Here is a 16883-nt window from a genome sequence, read left to right as displayed (position 1 = left end):
AACGCCGGCAACTATCTTTAGTTGTGTGCTGGTGTGCTCGCGTGTGTGCGTGCGTCGTCTTTGCGGCCACTTGTGGTGTGCGCGTATGTGTGACGTGCGAGGCTGCGTCAAGATTCGAAGAGAGTGTTTACCTGACAAAAAGCTTGTTGAGAAGGGAAGAAGCGAGTTGGCAGCACAGTGAATATCAAAGTAGTTCTCTTGATGCACGTGTATGTGCCGTGTACAGAAGAGAGGAAAGGATGGCAAGGTAGAAGGGAAGGACGTGAAAGGCAAGACACAAGGCCGCGCGCCTATGCGTGCTAAACCGCCAGCTGCTCGCGGTGAATGCAACTCTCCAGCTAATTGTTTCTGTGCTCACGAGACACATAACGAGAAAGGAGGAATCACACCAACACCGCGGTTGCAGCGCTATGCTTCGCGAGCACTACGCGAGAGGCACGAGCAAGGGGATACACATCTCGCGAGGACGGTCCACGTATCCTCAGGGACAACCGCACAAGCAGAGAGCAAACACGAGAGAATGCGACATGCAAATGGCACGCGCTGAAGTTCTTTTTTTGCAGTGATCGTTGTCCTTCTTGTTACAAAACCGACTGCGGCTGAGCGGCGCCTTCAGAGTTGGAGCTCATGCCCGCCTTCCTTTCTCAGAAAAAAACCCGGCGCATCCACACACACCGACACGTTAGCATACATGTGCGAGGACGGATGCAGAGCGTTCCGCGACAAGAACAAACAAACACGCGCACCTGTTGTCAACAGATCACAGAGAGTCACACGATTCACCAGTGGCAACGGTGCCGTTGCTTCATCCCTTGGAAAACTGTCGTGACCCCCGGCCTCGTTTTCGTGTATCCCACTCATCAAGCGTGCTGTACACTAGCGAAACACGCTCACCGCTGCCCTCGAGACATGTGGTGCTGCCTGTCAAGACGCACTAGTCTCCTCACGGATGTACAGGATGTTGTTGTTGCGCAACAGCATTTCACCTAGTTCGGTGTCCTGTTTCGCGTGCTCTACCGCATTGCGCAGCTGCAGGTTCATGAACGTGTCGCAGCTTACAAGGTTACCCTCGTACACCGGGCCCCACTTGCTCTTCACAAGCACGTTTTTGCCGATAAGGCTGTGCAGAAACGCTCCAGGGACGTTGGCCTCCATGCTGGCGCCGAGGAAAAATCCGTCAATGACCTTCGCCGTTGCAGAGGCGCAAAACGAGCAAAAACCACACCCACACACGCACACACAACAAAAGATTGAACAGTATCACCACAACTGGGTAGAAGATGGATCTAAAACGCGTTTCTCTCTCTCTGTGTGTCTCTGTGTGTGTGTGTGTGTGTGTGTGTGTGTGTGTGTGTGTGTCCAAGTGCACGTTAAGCGTCGGTCTTAGCTTGCCGATTTGTTGTTTGCCAACACAAGTGATCGGCGTGAGTATTCGTGGTATGCTCGCGCCAAAGAACAAGAGGTGTAGAGGGTTACGGAAGAAAGCGGCCGTGGTTATGGGCCAAGATGTAAGGTGAACTTGAGAGGCTTCATCGAAGAGTAACACAACAGAAGACTCCGAATTTTCATGTGCGCACAAGTGTGTCGCTATTTCAAGGACTCGGCTTTAATGCGAGTGCAGCCCGTTTGCACCAGTATTGTCGCAGCACTACATGCGTATCGCGCGTCTTCCCTATACCGCGCGCCCGAGACCGATGCATGCAAAGTCAAACACAGCAACAAAACGCATGCGAGAAGGGGACGAGGGTAAGAGACGCACTTTGGCATAGCGCCGCGTCACCTCTCAACCGACTTTTATGTGCCCCCCCCCCCCCCCCGGCCCCCACCACCGCCGCATCTGCTTTGCATGCTGTTGTTGACGACGGTCAATTTTTCTGCACATGTACGCACACACGTGTCTTTTTGTTGCTGTTAGTATTTTGCTCTCTTCGTATGATGAGTGGCTAGTGCTTTCTCCTGTCAATCGTGGTAAGAGTGTGGATTCTTGGCACACGAAGAGGGCGCGAGACGTGAGAGCGCAAAGAAATGACCGTAGAGGGAAAAGCTGGCAGACAAACAGCAACAGTGAGGGAAAGTTGAGCCGCCTTCTGCACGCATACCCCTTACCGTTAGTCTCTTTTCTTGTGTGATTTTTGAGAAGAGAGAAGGGTTGACGGCACTTCGACTGTTTCCCGCCGTGTTCAAGTGCCGAAGCACCCAAAACAACTCCCCACAAAGCACACACAGTATACATACCTCCCCATTCGCGCGTAAGGCATGAAAAAAGGGCGTCGACAGCACACACGATGAGACACGTGAGGGACCAGCGCATCTACACCGACAAGAGGCGGCCAACAATACACCAATAAAAAAGGAGGCAAGGAAGATAAAAATGGTAAAACGAAAACAGAAGGCATGATAGGCAGACAGTGGGTAATGTTTCGTCAACGATGCTATCGTGAGTACTCCCTTCTCTCCAGACACAGGCACCAGATACAGTAGACGTAAATAGGAGACGCTCACATGGGCGAGACACACAACGAACAACGGACACTTGTCTCTTTTGAGTCACGTGCCACTCCTCACGCGGAGGCGCTTCTCCTCTCTCGTTGTTCGGTTGTTTCGTGCGCTCTCTCTCACAGGCCATTTCACTTCTCTTTCCCTCTTTCGACTGCGATCAGCCCATCACCATAGCGGGCGCCTTTGTTTTTATTGTATTTTTTTTCCGTGTATGCGTGTGTTGGGTGAGAGTATTGAGGGAGACAAAGCGAGAGCTACTGGATAGTTGGAAAGAAAGCGAGAGGAAAGCATGAAGGCACTGAAACACTCAAACACACATGCACACACACACAAAAAAAAGCATCACGAAGAAGTAGGAGAGACAAAACACATGAAGAGTCAGTTTTTGATGGAGGTAAAATGCGAAGGAGAAGAAGAAAGTCCTTTGAATAACGTAATCCAAGCAGCATTTTGATATATATATATATATGTGTGTGTATATATATATTGTGTTCGTATCTATGCAGAATGCCACACACATACACACTATTGAAAAAAAAGAGCAAGCAAGCAGCCTTGGGAAGAAAAAAACAAGACAAACAACAGAAAAAGCAGAACACCATACACGTACGCTTGCCTGTTGGTGACAATGCGACGCAGCGGCCATGACGAACGACTTTGAGCAAGGTGTACACCCTCCTCTTTTTCCTGTCTCACCACGTCGCAGTAGAGAGCAGCTAGTGCCGCGTGGCTTGTGTGGAGGAGACTGTTCAAAACGAAAACTCAAGAGGTACAGAGAGGTGTTTCTACGTTTCCGTGACAGAATTCAATCAACGGACAAAGTCACCGCGGCGGCGCGAATTCATCGCTAGTAGGGGGAGTACAACAACACACGACAAAACGAGGGGCTGTGTTGGTGGATTATCGCGTTGGGTGACGCATGAGTGTGATTGCAGCGGTTTAGAGAGGGTCACTGCCACACAGGAGAAGCATCTGGGATGCTTTTTCCAGCTTGACGGAGGGAGCAATGGTAGCCCACAGAGCCAGAAAGAAAAAACAAAAAACAAAGGCAAATAACAAGCGAAGCGAGAAAAGAGAAAGGGGTACACACACACACACACACACACACACACCCGTTCATGGTTGCGCAAACCTTCCGTACCTCTTCGACGCACTTTCACCGATGAGTTCGGACTCGTCTCCGTCTCTGATGAGGATAGAAATGGAGGGCAAAACAGAGGGGATGAGGTTTAATTCGAGAGGGAAAACGCATCGCTCTGAAAAAGCAACGAACTTTTTTTTTTGCGGTCGATGTTATCCATCATACAGTTGTACCAAAGCACGCAACACGTCAAAAATAAAAAGAAGAGCAATAAATGCGAAAACAAAAAAGAACTGCCGCGCTCGCGAGAGACACGGAAGAGACCATCCATGAAATCAAAGAGAAATGTGCGGTGGTTGGCACACTGACTACTCTGTGAGTGCACTTGTGAGTGAACCCACGAGCGGGGTGAGGGCACAGATGGAACGGGACAGGGACGCAGTCATGAGGGTAGCAGGTGTTGTAATTCGATCAAGGGCGGGAGAAGGGCGTTAGAAGATGTGAAAAAAAAGGGAAAACATCCACACCAATCATGCGGAGATCGGTAAGGAGACTTACAGGACAAATAAAACGGTCGAGGAGGGACATCGTATCGCGAATGTAGCCTCTTACACCTCTCTTCTCTTTTTGCTTCGGTGTGTTCCAGCTGCACCGCACGTACATACGCAAAAAACATGTCAGAGAAGATCCTCCCCAAAATCATTTTAAGGGGAGAGTGCACAAACACACACACACACACACACACACGCACACACACACGACCCGCCTCTGATTCTCAGGGGGCTGCCATGCTTTCTTCCACTCAATCTCATTCCCGTTCGTTAGTTTTTTTTTCTCATCCTCTGGTCAACATACTCCATCGCATGCCACGAAATCGCCATCTTCCATGAGCACAAGGTGTGCTGCAAGTGAGAGCGGGGACAGCGGCCGCAGCATCAGAATATAGAGGGATGGTGAAGTCTGTCAACCAGCATGCACTTGACTGCGTGCGTTCCTATAAATGAACTCAAGCAGAAAAAAGGTGGTTGGCTCCTGTGGTGCTCACAATGAAGATACTGAGCGGCGCGCGCACACACACACACACAATCAAAAAAAGGCGTGCCAAGATGCATGTAAAGGCCCTACCTATCGCCGCCGAACATTCCAGTAGCACTCTCACAACGGTAACAGAGACGCGCAAAGAGAATAGTCCCTGTGCAGCACTGCGCACATAGCTACAGATCTCACATGCACAGGCGCCGCGAAACAAAAAAGAATTTGGCAGCGACAAAACAGCACACAAACAGACAACAGCGGTGATATCGGTGGCGGCGCGGCGTCAAGAACACGAAAACCCTCTTCGACAAGAGACACTAGGAGGGCGAGACAAATAACTGAAGTAATTCTCATCATTGTATATGTATATATATATGTATATATATATATGTATATATGACCGCCACTTCGCCACTTAAAAATAACAACAACCAACGCGGCAGACAAGCAAGCAAACGTGAAACACAAAAAGTCACACACACATACACACCTACATGCATACAAAAAGAGAGAAAATATGTCAAAAGCCATGACGGCTGACATGTTAGAAGCGTTTTTCTTATCCGTCAAGGCGTCCGTGTTTTTGCCACCGGCCATGACGTCAACGCCACTCCACACACAAACATACACACACACACGCCCTCTGCCTGTCACAGGCTTCATCGAGTCCTGTGACGCAGCGCGGCCCACGAACCCTACAGCAGCACACCGACGCAGCCATCTGAGAGCGCGGTCCCCCTGCCCTGAGCTCTACCAACCTCTCTGCCCCCCACGCACCAGCAGGCGGTGGTGAGAGCCGGGTGACAGATGCGCTGGAGCCGCGCAGGCGCGTCTGCACTGCCGCAGGCCGCTCCGACGCAACGCCATCCAGGACCTGACACACTGCCGACATCCGTCGCGACGCAGCGCACTGGCTTCCCTATGTCGTAGGCACATGGACCCCGTCAGCACCAGTGGAGGTGGAGCTCTGCATTGGCAAGGGATAGAGGGGGGGGGGAGGGCTGCTTGGCTTCCTCCCATACGCCCAAAGAGCTGGGGCACTGAGCTCTGTCACACCACCGCACTGCGGTGTGCTCCCTCCCTCCCGCCATCAAAGGGCGAGGTCGACGCTACGCAGTAAGAGACGGAGGCCCATAAGGGCAAAGGGAGAGCCGCAGGTGAACAGCCGCTCATGTATACGCAAAAATTACCTGAAAACTGTTGCCTTCAGACACATGCGCAGTTCGAAAGATCCAGACGGAATGAAGCGAGAAGAACGAAAAGAAAAGAAGCAGGCAAGGTGGCAAAAGGAAAATGTGTATGTGTGAGAAAGAGCAAACCAACAGTGCATGTTTGAAGAAGGGGGTCGGTGAGTTGACGAGACGATGCTGTAACAGCATCACATACACATATTCAGGTATCCTGTCATAAGTGCCCTCAGCATGATCACCGTACACTCAACCTTTAGCCCACAGAGAGAACACGAAAAAACGAGCTCCGTCACACATATATGCTTATAGCATCCACACTCTCTTCAAAAGCAGCCGGTATACAGTTGGGAGAGGGGGCGGGGTCAGAAAAGGGGGAGCATGAATAAGCACACGTTAACGCGGAGCGCGGTGAAACGCAGAGCAACGCTGACTAAAAAAACTGAACAACCACACGAGTGGCAGAGAATAAGAAACATAAAAGGTTGAAAGTGAAAGGGAAAAGGACGCGTCGCAGGACGGCGAAAAGGAGAGGAGGCGCGGCAAGTCGGCAGTTCTTCGGCGGGGCAATGAGGAAAAGTCATACGATCGACGTCTCGCGCGTCCGCATCAACGTTGGAGGTGCGACAAACTGGTACGACTTCAAATAGGCTGGACTTTGGGCGCTGCTGCATTTCAATGCCTGCCACCTCTTGCGTGTCCCCCCTTTCGTCTTAACCTCCTTTTGCATTTTTTGGAAGGGAGAGAGAGAGAGAGGCTGTTCACGCCAAAAAAAAAACAAACGAAAAATGGAATCGAACGTTTCTCTATCGCGGATGCGTGGTTTTCTTTTGTTTGTTTGTTTGCTTGCTGCTCGGTTTTCTTGGCTCAAAGCACGACCCAACCATTCACACACACACAGTATACCGCATCTTACACTTTGTGCGGCTGCTGTTCACCACAGGATGGTTTCCCGCTGAGTGGAAGGGGGAACACTGAAGCTACTCAGCGAAGCCGTTGAAAGGCTGGAGTATGGCGTCAACGGAGAAACTTGAGCGAACGACGGGTTTTTCATGATCGGTGCTGAATCGCAAGGCGTATAGGTCACATGGGAGGGCATGAGCGGGCTACGCAGGTCAGGGTGAAGAAAACGACACTTGCGGCGGTTGCAGCGGCCATTGATGTAGTGACGGCACACCTCAGAAGAGCTCATCACGTTTGTCTTGGCGGCTGGGTCGGTAGCGGACTTCGACGGAGGCACGGGCTTCTCCATCGAGATCTGCATGTAGTCTGTTGTCAGCACCTGCTGCATCGCCTGGGGCGTAGCGTGCGTTTCCTGAGTACGCAAGGCCGGGTCGGCATGAAAGCTAATGGTGCTAGAGCCCAGCGACTGAATGAGCATCGGCAGCTGAGGCGAGTTGTTAGTGGTGACCGTGGGAACGAGGCAGACTAGGCTGCTGGTGCTGCCCCTCGTTTCGTGCGGCGCCGGCTGGTAAGCGTAGAAGGGCGTCGCCTCGGTAGTGAAGCTCTCAGGGATGACCACCTGCTGCTGTGGTGCTTGAATGCGCTGCTGGGCCACGGTGTCTGGGTACACGAGCGAAACTCGATGCTGCGGGAGCTGTTGTATAGTCTGCGGGTTAATGACAGGCTCCGCAGCGTAGTAGGCCACTGGGTTTGGTTGAGAGCTTGGCACGTACACGATGGACGCCATTTGGGGATGTTGCGGCGGCGTAGAGACGCCGTGATACATGCCTGATATGAAAACTTAATCACAAAAAAAGTGACACGATCCGTTCAGCGGGTGCCTGTAAATATCGTAACAGGCAGGAATCGAGGGGGGGAGAGGTGAAACACCAACCACAACAGACGAAAGGAAAGGGCTAACAAAGTAAGGTAGAAAGGGGCGATAAAACGACAGAACACAAGAGGTGATAGGTGGCTCGAAACAAACAGAACAAAAAAAAAACGAGTAGAACGCAGCAATACGAACGTAAAAAGTTAGCGGGAGAAAACGCAAGGTCAGCACTCGCGCAGATACACGTGGGGTGGCAAGGAAGATAAAGAGGACTAACTGAACGACTGGACGACTACACGCTCTCTCCAAACAGGCACGAACACGACGAAACAACAAAAAAAAAGAAAACGAACGCTGAAAAGGTGTTGGCGGGGAGTAGAAAAAGAAGACACTCCGAGGAGGGGAGTGGAATGCAAAAGTCGTGGATCCACACGTAGAGAGGTAAAGCACAAAGATGAAAAAAAAAACGCACAGACAGACGCACACGCACACGCACACGGAGAGCAACAAGGAAAAACGAAAAAGAGATTGGGCGGCGAAAAGGAATAATAAAAGGCAGAAGACGAAGACAGATGAAGGAGATTGCGGGTAGATCCGAGGATAGAAGCTACTTATAGAAACAGCCAATCATAATAATAGCAGAGCAACAAAAACGAAACGCACCAGCCGCGGAGACACACACACACACACACGTGAAGGGTGAGACACTCTGAGACGGAATACCCAGTAAACGTGTAGATGCGCGTGACTAAGAACAAAAAAGAGAGCAAGAGCAGAATGAAATAGGCACTGGTCAGATCAACAACTAACCAAATGTAGCAATTAAAGCGGTAAATCGGCACAAGGACAGGAGTGCGACACAAAAATGCAACTTAGCACTCCCACACCTAGTTATAAAGGGTATGCCCTGACACACACACACACACACGCGCGATAAAACGAGCTATGATAGATAATCAAAAAAGAGACGAAATCGGTTGTATAGATGCCTTTGAGTGGTGTACGCAGGTTGTCGAAAGAGATATCCTTGCTAACAGAGGAAAACAAAAGGTGTTGGTACTGGTTGTGTTAGTCTACCTAGATGTGGAGGAATACAGACACACACACACACACACGCGCACACACAGAACAAGAGCTCAACAACCGAAGCACAAAACAGCGTTTTTTCTTGTGAAAAGTGTTAGTACACAGGTCAGAGAAAAAAAAGAGGAGCAGGGGGGTTAGAAGGAGGAGTAGCAAAATACAGAAGACGGTGAGACGAGCACAAAGAAAGCACTACGGCTGAAGAAGTGTGGAATGAAGGGGAGATAGGGGGTGGGGAGTTGAAGCGGAGGAGAGGGTATCGCTGACAGATCTACTCATGCACACAGGCACCGGCCAAGAGACACACACACGCGAAAAAAAAAACAGATAACTCAGGAAGAGAAGCACTACTGATGATGTTACAAGAAATTACAAAAAAAAAATAACCAGGAATCAAAATTGTGATGGTACAGCCAAGATCGGTCAGAGGGCGAATAGGCCGAAAACAGGAACACAAAAAAAAACGCGATTGAGAAAAGAGTCAGAAAACAGAGGAGAAAGGGGGAGTAAAACAGGTAACAAGATTGAAAAAAGAACGATGAAGAAAGAGAGCGAAGACGAAAAGAAAACACGGAAGACACACACACACACACACACACACAAGCACAGAGCGCGCAATGAAAAGAACCACGACAGCTAAGCTGGAAAAATGCTAATAGACGACAAAAAGTGATACAGTGCGTTCAAAGGCCCAGGTAAGAGAATAATCCTTGCACGCACTGGAGAGGGAGGGCGGAAGGAAGGGAGGGGGAGAGAGCCCACGTACAGGAAGACAAAAGACAAAACACCCAGCAGGGTTTTGAAGCACACACACACACACACACACACACGTGCGCAAGACCAAATGACGGAGGAAGAAACACGTTTGTGCTATGGATGTGCCGCGGTGAACGATCGGGGGTGCGTTTGGGGCAGGGATTGGAGACCGGGTTGTTGAACTCGCTGGACGTGATGCCAGACAGTGCCTTGATGACTGTAAGCCGTTTGTTTTCCCTTTCCTGTTGGACTTTCTTTTGCGTTGATTTGCCTCCTTTGTTTCGTTGCGCCTTCGCGACTGTATCTTTTACAGTAAAGGTCAGCGCGAGGAGGGGCGGGGGTGGGAAGAACCCGGCGGGCCGTCCGTCCAACTGAGCCCACCACAGCACTGAAACGCCGAAGGAAAGGGGAAAATAAGGAAAGGCTTGTTTGAATGGAGCGTGAGCGGCCAAGGGTAGATGAAAGCGTATTGATGATGCACCCAGGCTGCACAAATGGTTATGTGTTTTTCTGTGCTTGGCTGTACTGTCGCCACCGCGTAGGTCGCAACAGGAGAAGCAACGAGAGAAGCGGTGATGCCTGCACACAACAGAGGAGGCCTAAAGTGATCGCTTTTGCTGTCTATGCTGTTGCATGTGAAACCTCTTCTTTCCTCGTTCTACACAGGTGGGTTGGATACTCGCGCGGCACCGAGCCTCTCAGGAGAGAGGAGCCAATGAAAGGAAACAAAGTGACAAAGGGAGGGTGGTGATGGTAGTGGCGGGGAGCGAACAGCGATAAAAACAAAACGACGGCCGTGCGACAGAGCGGCAGCGGCGTACCGACGACAGAGAACAACGGGCAGGGACCTCTCCGCGAAAGGATCACGAAGATGCAGGCAAGAGCACCAACTACAGAAAAATCGAGATCGACGGAAAGAGGGGTGGGGGACAAGGAGACGCAGAGGGTTGAACGGCAAAGGAAAGCAGGTAATGGGAAGAGGATGAAAGGTGACCAAGTCCAGACAGGCGTGTGTGTCTCTGCGGTGCAGGGTAGAGGGCGGAGCGTCAAGACGAACACGTGTGTGGGTGAGGGAAAGGGTTCGAAAGGGTATCAGCGCGTGTAGAAGCACGCCTTATTCCCAGTGTGTGACGCAATACAGGTAGTCGCTGCCTTACCAAAAAAAAAATGCTTCCTTCTCTCCGCACGCACTCGCTACACAGCTTGATTGCCTTCTTTAAAGTCTCTGTTGCTAGACGAAATACGCAAGCAAACTCACAGCGCGCTCAAGCACACACACACACACACACACACAAGACGAAGCAGAAGCGGTGAAAGTGGGGCGAAAGTAGAGACAACAAAAACGATATCTGTCCGTGCGCGTCGCTGATGAAGTGAAAAGGAGTGGGAGATAGGCGTCGTGTGTGTGGGAGATATGAGGCGAAGCTCGACGTGGTGACGTGAGACGAGGAAAGAGTGACAAAGCTGAGCGAAAGATGTACGAACTAATCCAAAAAAAAAAACTAGAAAAAAAATAAACAAAACAAGGGATCATATAAGCGGGATGGAAAGCAACACACACACGCGCACACACATTAAATCAGAGAAAGACAGGGAGGGCGAGTGAAAGGAACGGCCAACCAAGAAGGAGAGGGGGGCAGGAGAGGTGTTCACACAAAGAAAGGAGGAGAGGGAGGGCCTTGTCACAGTTGGAGAAGACAAAGCAAGGGGAAGAAGGAAAAGGGGAAAAAAGATGAGATTGTGTAGATCGAGATCGGAGCCGAGGGGAGGGGGAAGGGCGCAGCGGGTGAGAAAGAGATGAAGAAAACGACGAGAACAAAACTAAGAGAACAGTGCGATCTCCCGAATGGGGCACAGCAAAACGAAGAGTGGAGCGAACCAAAAAGAAGCCCTACAACCACGAGCTCGCGTTACAGGTGCACGAAGAGAGAGAGAGATACGCACAGAACCGCCAATAGGTGAAGTACAGTCACTCCTAATCGTGTGGAAAATGATGAGGAGAGAGGGAGGCGAGGGCGGTGGAAACCAAGAGAAGCACGGGCAGAGGGAGAGATCAGCTTCCAGAGAAACCCCTTCCCACAACGTGTGCGAGAGAGCGCTTGGATGTTGTAGTCGAGACGAGAGAGATACCAAGGACTTCGCGGTGGGTGAGAGATGCGGACGAGAAAGGGAAAACGGAGAGGACGGACAAGGCAACAACCAAAAAAAATGATCACGGGAGCGAGCTGGTGTATGCACTGGTTTCTCAAAGGGGTTGCCGTTCAGCGCTTCTGAGAAGTGTCACGTGCACTCAGCTTGTGAGAGGGGGTGTGGGTGGGTGGGTGGGTGCACGGGGGTGTACAATAAGGCACGAAAAAGAACAGAAGCCGATAGCAGTGAGAGCGAAAAGAAGTGTGGGAAGTCAAAGCAACTTTCTTTGGTTCTTCTTTTCTCGTGTATCTGTGTCGAGAGACGCTGAACGCGGAGGTAGATGAGAGGGCGGCGCGATGATGACTGAGCTGAGTGGGGTGAATAGGTGACTTGTACAGTTGTTCTGTCTGACCTTTCTTGCTACTCCCTGAGCGAATGTGGCACCTTGCCGTGTACGTTTTCTCCCTTTCTTGCTTCCTTTCTTTCGGAAAGCGTGAGTGCACGATCAAGACCGTTGAGAGAGGGAGAGAAGCGACACAAAGACCGCGAACCTGCAGGAGGTGGTGTGATGAGTTATGTGTGTGTGTGAGTGTGTGTGTGTGTGGGGGGGGGGCGCTGGAGAGTAGCTGATGAAGGGTGTCGAAAGCAAAACAAAAGGGCGAAGGCAAAGGAAGGTATCGGAGGAGGGTCAGCGAGTCAGGTGGAAGGACGCAAGAATAGAGAGAAAAACAAAGAACAACACACACGCGCGCTAAAGAAAAAAAACAAAAACGGAAAACAACAAAAAGTGTGGAGAAAAATTTTGTCGCTTGTGGCGGTTACCTGCCTAAAGTGTAGGGGAGGGGAGGGTATGCCTGTGTGTGTGTGTGTGCGCGCGTGCGTGCAGATTCTGTGTTGTGTCATAAAGCAGTGTTGCATGCAAATGGAGGAGAAAGCTGCCAGCGGTTCGACGGAGGCGTGGGTCGACGTCGACGCACCGATGCAGACACCAAGACGATCAGCATGAATTGGGGCGACGGATTTGGGTCGTTATCCGCCAGCGGAAGCGATGCGAAAAGGGAGAGAGGCAGGAGAGGGGGAAGGGGCAACGAAGAAAGTTCAAAGGTAGTACCGTGCTATGCCTCATGTTTGTGCCTTGCGGGAAGGTAGAAGAGGTAGACGAGTGAGCAAGCGAGCAAGGAGCGTCAGAAGAGGGCACATGTTCTGAGCAGGGATACGGCTGCGAGGGTTCGGGTGGGATGAGGTGATAGCGCGAGTCAGGAACGTGTGTGAGTAAGTGCGGTACTCTGTGCGCATACCGGGCATGCACTGTGCGAGGGTCACATCGCGTTCCTGCTCCCTTGAGAAGCATTCGATGCTGGCATTCTGGTCTCTATCTTTCCTCGGTGTGAGCTCTTTGTCGTTTGTTCATCGCTGGTATGTGTGCATGCGTGTGTGCGGAGCCCCAAAGTGCGGGAGAGGAGCTTCATCAATGCTAGGTACTTCTGTGAGGGAAGAGACAAGAAATAAGTTCAGTGGTGAATCTCGTTTTATTTTTGTGTTCCACATGTAACACGGCACGATCACTCCGCGCAGAACGAATCAGTAAAAGAGCCCACGCTGTCGAGATGCGCGTGCAAGGCGCGACTGTGCTGCAGCTGATGGCGCAGCTGCACAGAAGCGAGGTTTTCCCGGCGCAACTCCTGCAAAAACGCACTCAACTCCGAGTGCAGCTGTGCCTGTTGCTTCTCCACCTTGGGGTCGCAAAAGGGGGAGACAAGGTTGCCTGGCGGGACATCGTACAGCCGCTGCTGGCGTGCGCGCGCAATCGCAGTCTGCTCACGCAGTCGCTCAGTGAGGCGCACCGCCATTTCCTCTTCGTCCACTCGTAGCTGCTGAGTCTGCATAAGGGTGGAAATGCGTGTGCTGGCGGGCAGGGCAGCAGATGGCAAACTCGAAGCTGCACCCTGTGATTGCAAGAGACGCGCATAGAAGCAGAAGGGAAAGAGCGCTTCATCAGGATAGGAGTTGCAGGCTCCAGCGTGCGCCGCCACGTCCGTGTCCGCCGCGCTTTCAGACGATGCGCGGAGGGCCGCTTCATGCTGAGTTGGAGGCGCGGCAGCGGATGCGATATCGAAGGAGTCGGTGGGCACACAGCACGAGTGACGCTCAAATGGGTTTCGCTCAATACTGGCTTCGATAAAAGACGGCGGGCTGCTGAACAGCAGTCGAATGCGCTCTCCCCAGAGTGCGTACGCCTCCGCTGCAGACGTTGAATTATCAGATGTTGAGGTGTTCATGATGCGCAGGTCTGTAGATGATTGAGACCTGAAGGAAAAATGTGGTTGGGGCTTGGTGGGACGGGGCTAGAGGGGAGAAGTGGCTGTTCTTACGAGTGCCGTCCCAGTTCTATGTCGGCTACCAACGTGAAGAATGAACTCGGTCTTCTCTATGCGTCTATATGTGTGCATGGGAATGATGGTGCGCAGGGAGCGCGCCAACAACGAGTAGAAGCACACGGTAAAATGGCAGCGAGAGCGATACACGGTGTGTTCGAGTTTTCAGTGCATCACATGTACGTGTGTACTAGATGGCGATGTCCGTCGCTACGGCGCGACCTAATTGCCCGAAAGCAGAACAAGGCTACAGAAATAAAGCACATAGGATAGAGGAAGAGCCGGCCGGATGCAAGGTTAGGCGAGGGGCGGGGGGGGGGGGAGGCAATGATGGATGAGGTAGCCATCGAGTACAGCAGACATGCGATCCGTCGATCCTTGGCATGCAGAGAAACACACAAACAAAAGAGGTATTGACCACCAGAGATGGACAGCGACAACAGCCCTTCGAATAATCAACGCCGCGCATCAGTCAACGTAGCGGGAGGCTCCACTTGGCTCTGGTGATTATCCCCTCTCCCTCCACGATGAGCGCATGAATAAGGTCTGAATCCGCCGTGCGCCCTGCGTACGCCTTCCTCGTTAGAGCATCGCTCACGGCCATCCCTCACGCCAGCCATGTGCAGAAGAGGAATAATGCGCCGCAGCGCAGAAAGAGAGTGCCAGGGTGCTCACCCTGGCGCCGCATCGCCTCCTTGTTTGCTGTCGGTATCGTTTACTTTTCCTGTTCGCTTCCCTCTTGTTTTTCTGGTCTATTCATTACAAAAAAAAATCTTAGAGCCCACACCTGATGAGAGGAGCGAGATGTTCTGCTACACGAGACAAGACTCGGTACCGTTTCTTTTCTGCTGGTTGGTTTGTAGGCATCACAGTCGAAGAGGAGGGGGGGGGAAGAAAAAAAAAGTGTGAGATGCCTAACAATGACAGAGAGCACACGCAAACACGCGCCGACAAACGCATTCGCGTATACACGCACACAATGGAGAGAGGTCACTAGAGGGGAGGGAGGGGGGGGGGGAAGGATGCAAACACAAACAAAAGAGCAAAGAAGCCGGAGGAGCGAGATGGAGAGAAAGAGTGGTGATCGGCGGTGACAAGCACGAAGAGGGACGGGAAGCCACGCAGAAAACAAGGCAAAGACACAATACGAACGACAGCAAAGCGAGGACGATAGACTTGACGCCTGTGCCACAGGCGAACCCTCCCCCACCCACCCACCCCCGTAAAGAAAAAAAAACGGAAAAACGGCGCGAAAAGGAAAAGGAGAAGCCTATACGCAAAATCGACCCCGTACGACCAATGGCCCCGCCCTCCTCACCCCTCACGTCCCTCATCGCACAAAACAGGCTGTTTTGTCTGCCGCCTCTTCTCGTTTCACTCACTACCACGCTCACTGCGAAGCTGTCAGCTGTTGCTACCAAAAGAAGCAAGCCGTACTGGAGCAACAGAAAAAAAAAAGGTATGAGGCTTCAGCTGAACGAGCAGAGAAATGGGCGCAAGAAAGAGAGGGAAGGTGGAGGGAGTAGGGAGGGGGGGGGGCATCGCACTTTTTACTTTTCTGCCAGATTTTCCTTGCTAGTGCCCTTTCTTTCGCTGCACTGCGACACAGTTCAAGCGAAAAACAACGCTCTTCTGCTCTCTGTCTTTCTCCTTTTCCCCCATCTCGTTCTGGGGCATTCCTTCACTTTTGTTCTGCTGTTCCTTCGTGAGTTTTCCGTCTCTCTCTCGACTTCTTCCTCTGCTGCTGTCGGCTGCGGTACTTTCCTTATTTCTGTTGCGTGTTCGTTGCGCTCCTGGTCATCCGTGAGGGAAGTGAAGAGAGAGGAAACGTGACGAAAAAAAATTCAACAGCGGAGACGTCAACGAAGAAAGAGAGATTCAGACTGTGAGTGACGTGAAAGGGTGAACGGGTAACACGACGCGGTCGCGCAGAGGCGGACACAAAGAGGCGTGATACGTGAGAAAGAAACAAGCAAAGACGCCTTCTTCACTATGCATCTGCTATGCCATATGAGACCACATGAGGCTGATGGTGGAAGAGCTGGCAAAGGTCGCGGCCAACGGAGAACAAAAAATACCGTTGTGCGCCCCCGCTTGCTCCGATGCAAACCTCCACCTCCACCGCATCCCCTTTATGCGCGTGTTTATGCATGGGGCCGTTCGCCAAATCACCGCATCTCACCGTGTATTTTCCCCGCCCTCTGTGCTGCTTTATGCCTTTCTTGCTTTCGCTCGCCTGCGCCTCCCGACCCTGGCAATCCCTCTTGCAGAGCCAACGAACGAAGAAGTCAAGCACACGACACTTACAAAGGAAAAAAACAAACACCCACACAAAAGAATCTCACCTTCTCCATGGACCAGCCACTATGTAACAACTAGTTAGGAGAACAAAGGAAACCAAGAAGAAAAGAAAGGAGTGTGGGTCAGGTGAGACATCCATTGGTGACCATACACGCATGCTTCTTCTCCCTTATCCTTCTCTGTCGCGTACCTCGTCGCACACACGCGCAGAGAGATACTTGCGCGTGCACTCGCCTGAGCCTACTCACACGTGGAAGTGTCACAAGAGAGAAAAGCGGACAAACAAAAAAAAAACAAAAAGAAGCAAGTGCAGGGCGACCAAGAGAAGACCATCACATCAACGAACCCATTGCTCTCGTGCAGAATAGAGGACCCGTTGCCATCTCCCGTGACATATTTCAGACACACACACACACACACACATATGTACAAGGAGAAAGATGAGTGGAACCAACAAGAGGCGGTCACTGAAAACGGAGAAAAAAAAGGCCCATGTGCAACAACAAAGAACCGTTCGCTCACAGTTCATCACACACACACACACACTGGCCTGCATATCAGCTTTCCCTCCATAGCACCTACCAAACCTCATTGTTCACTCACAGAGGTCGCAGACCGCCATGTGAGCAGCTTACACGTAGCTACATCTGTGCATTTTCCAG

General features: G+C 51.6%; 3 protein-coding genes across 3 annotated transcripts; all 3 read right to left on the bottom strand.

Moving 5' to 3' along the window:
• Nucleotides 1-924: 924 nt before the first annotated feature.
• LMJF_35_4460 (putative sm-f snRNP core complex protein) lies at nt 925-1155 on the bottom strand (the record flags this gene model as incomplete). The annotated part of the gene is made up of 1 exon (XM_003722795.1): nt 925-1155. One exon carries the CDS (start codon nt 1153-1155, stop codon nt 925-927), a length of 231 nt encoding a protein of 76 aa, XP_003722843.1.
• Nucleotides 1156-6736: 5581 nt separating this feature from the next.
• On the bottom strand, nt 6737-7531 carry LMJF_35_4450 (conserved hypothetical protein; the record flags this gene model as incomplete). Its single annotated transcript, XM_003722794.1, has 1 exon — nt 6737-7531. The coding sequence occupies one exon, from the start codon at nt 7529-7531 to the stop codon at nt 6737-6739; it is 795 nt and encodes a 264-aa protein (XP_003722842.1).
• Nucleotides 7532-13107: 5576 nt separating this feature from the next.
• Nucleotides 13108-13431, bottom strand: LMJF_35_4440 (conserved hypothetical protein; the record flags this gene model as incomplete). The annotated part of the gene is made up of 1 exon (XM_003722793.1): nt 13108-13431. The coding sequence occupies one exon, from the start codon at nt 13429-13431 to the stop codon at nt 13108-13110; it is 324 nt and encodes a 107-aa protein (XP_003722841.1).
• Nucleotides 13432-16883: the final 3452 nt, after the last annotated feature.

Source organism: Leishmania major, chromosome 35 (genome assembly GCF_000002725.2).
Source record: "Leishmania major strain Friedlin complete genome, chromosome 35".
In the NCBI taxonomy this organism is placed as follows: Eukaryota; Euglenozoa; class Kinetoplastea; order Trypanosomatida; family Trypanosomatidae; genus Leishmania; species Leishmania major.
The sequence above is the reverse complement of the archived record's forward strand: the minus strand, read 5'-3'. Positions and strand labels throughout refer to the sequence as shown.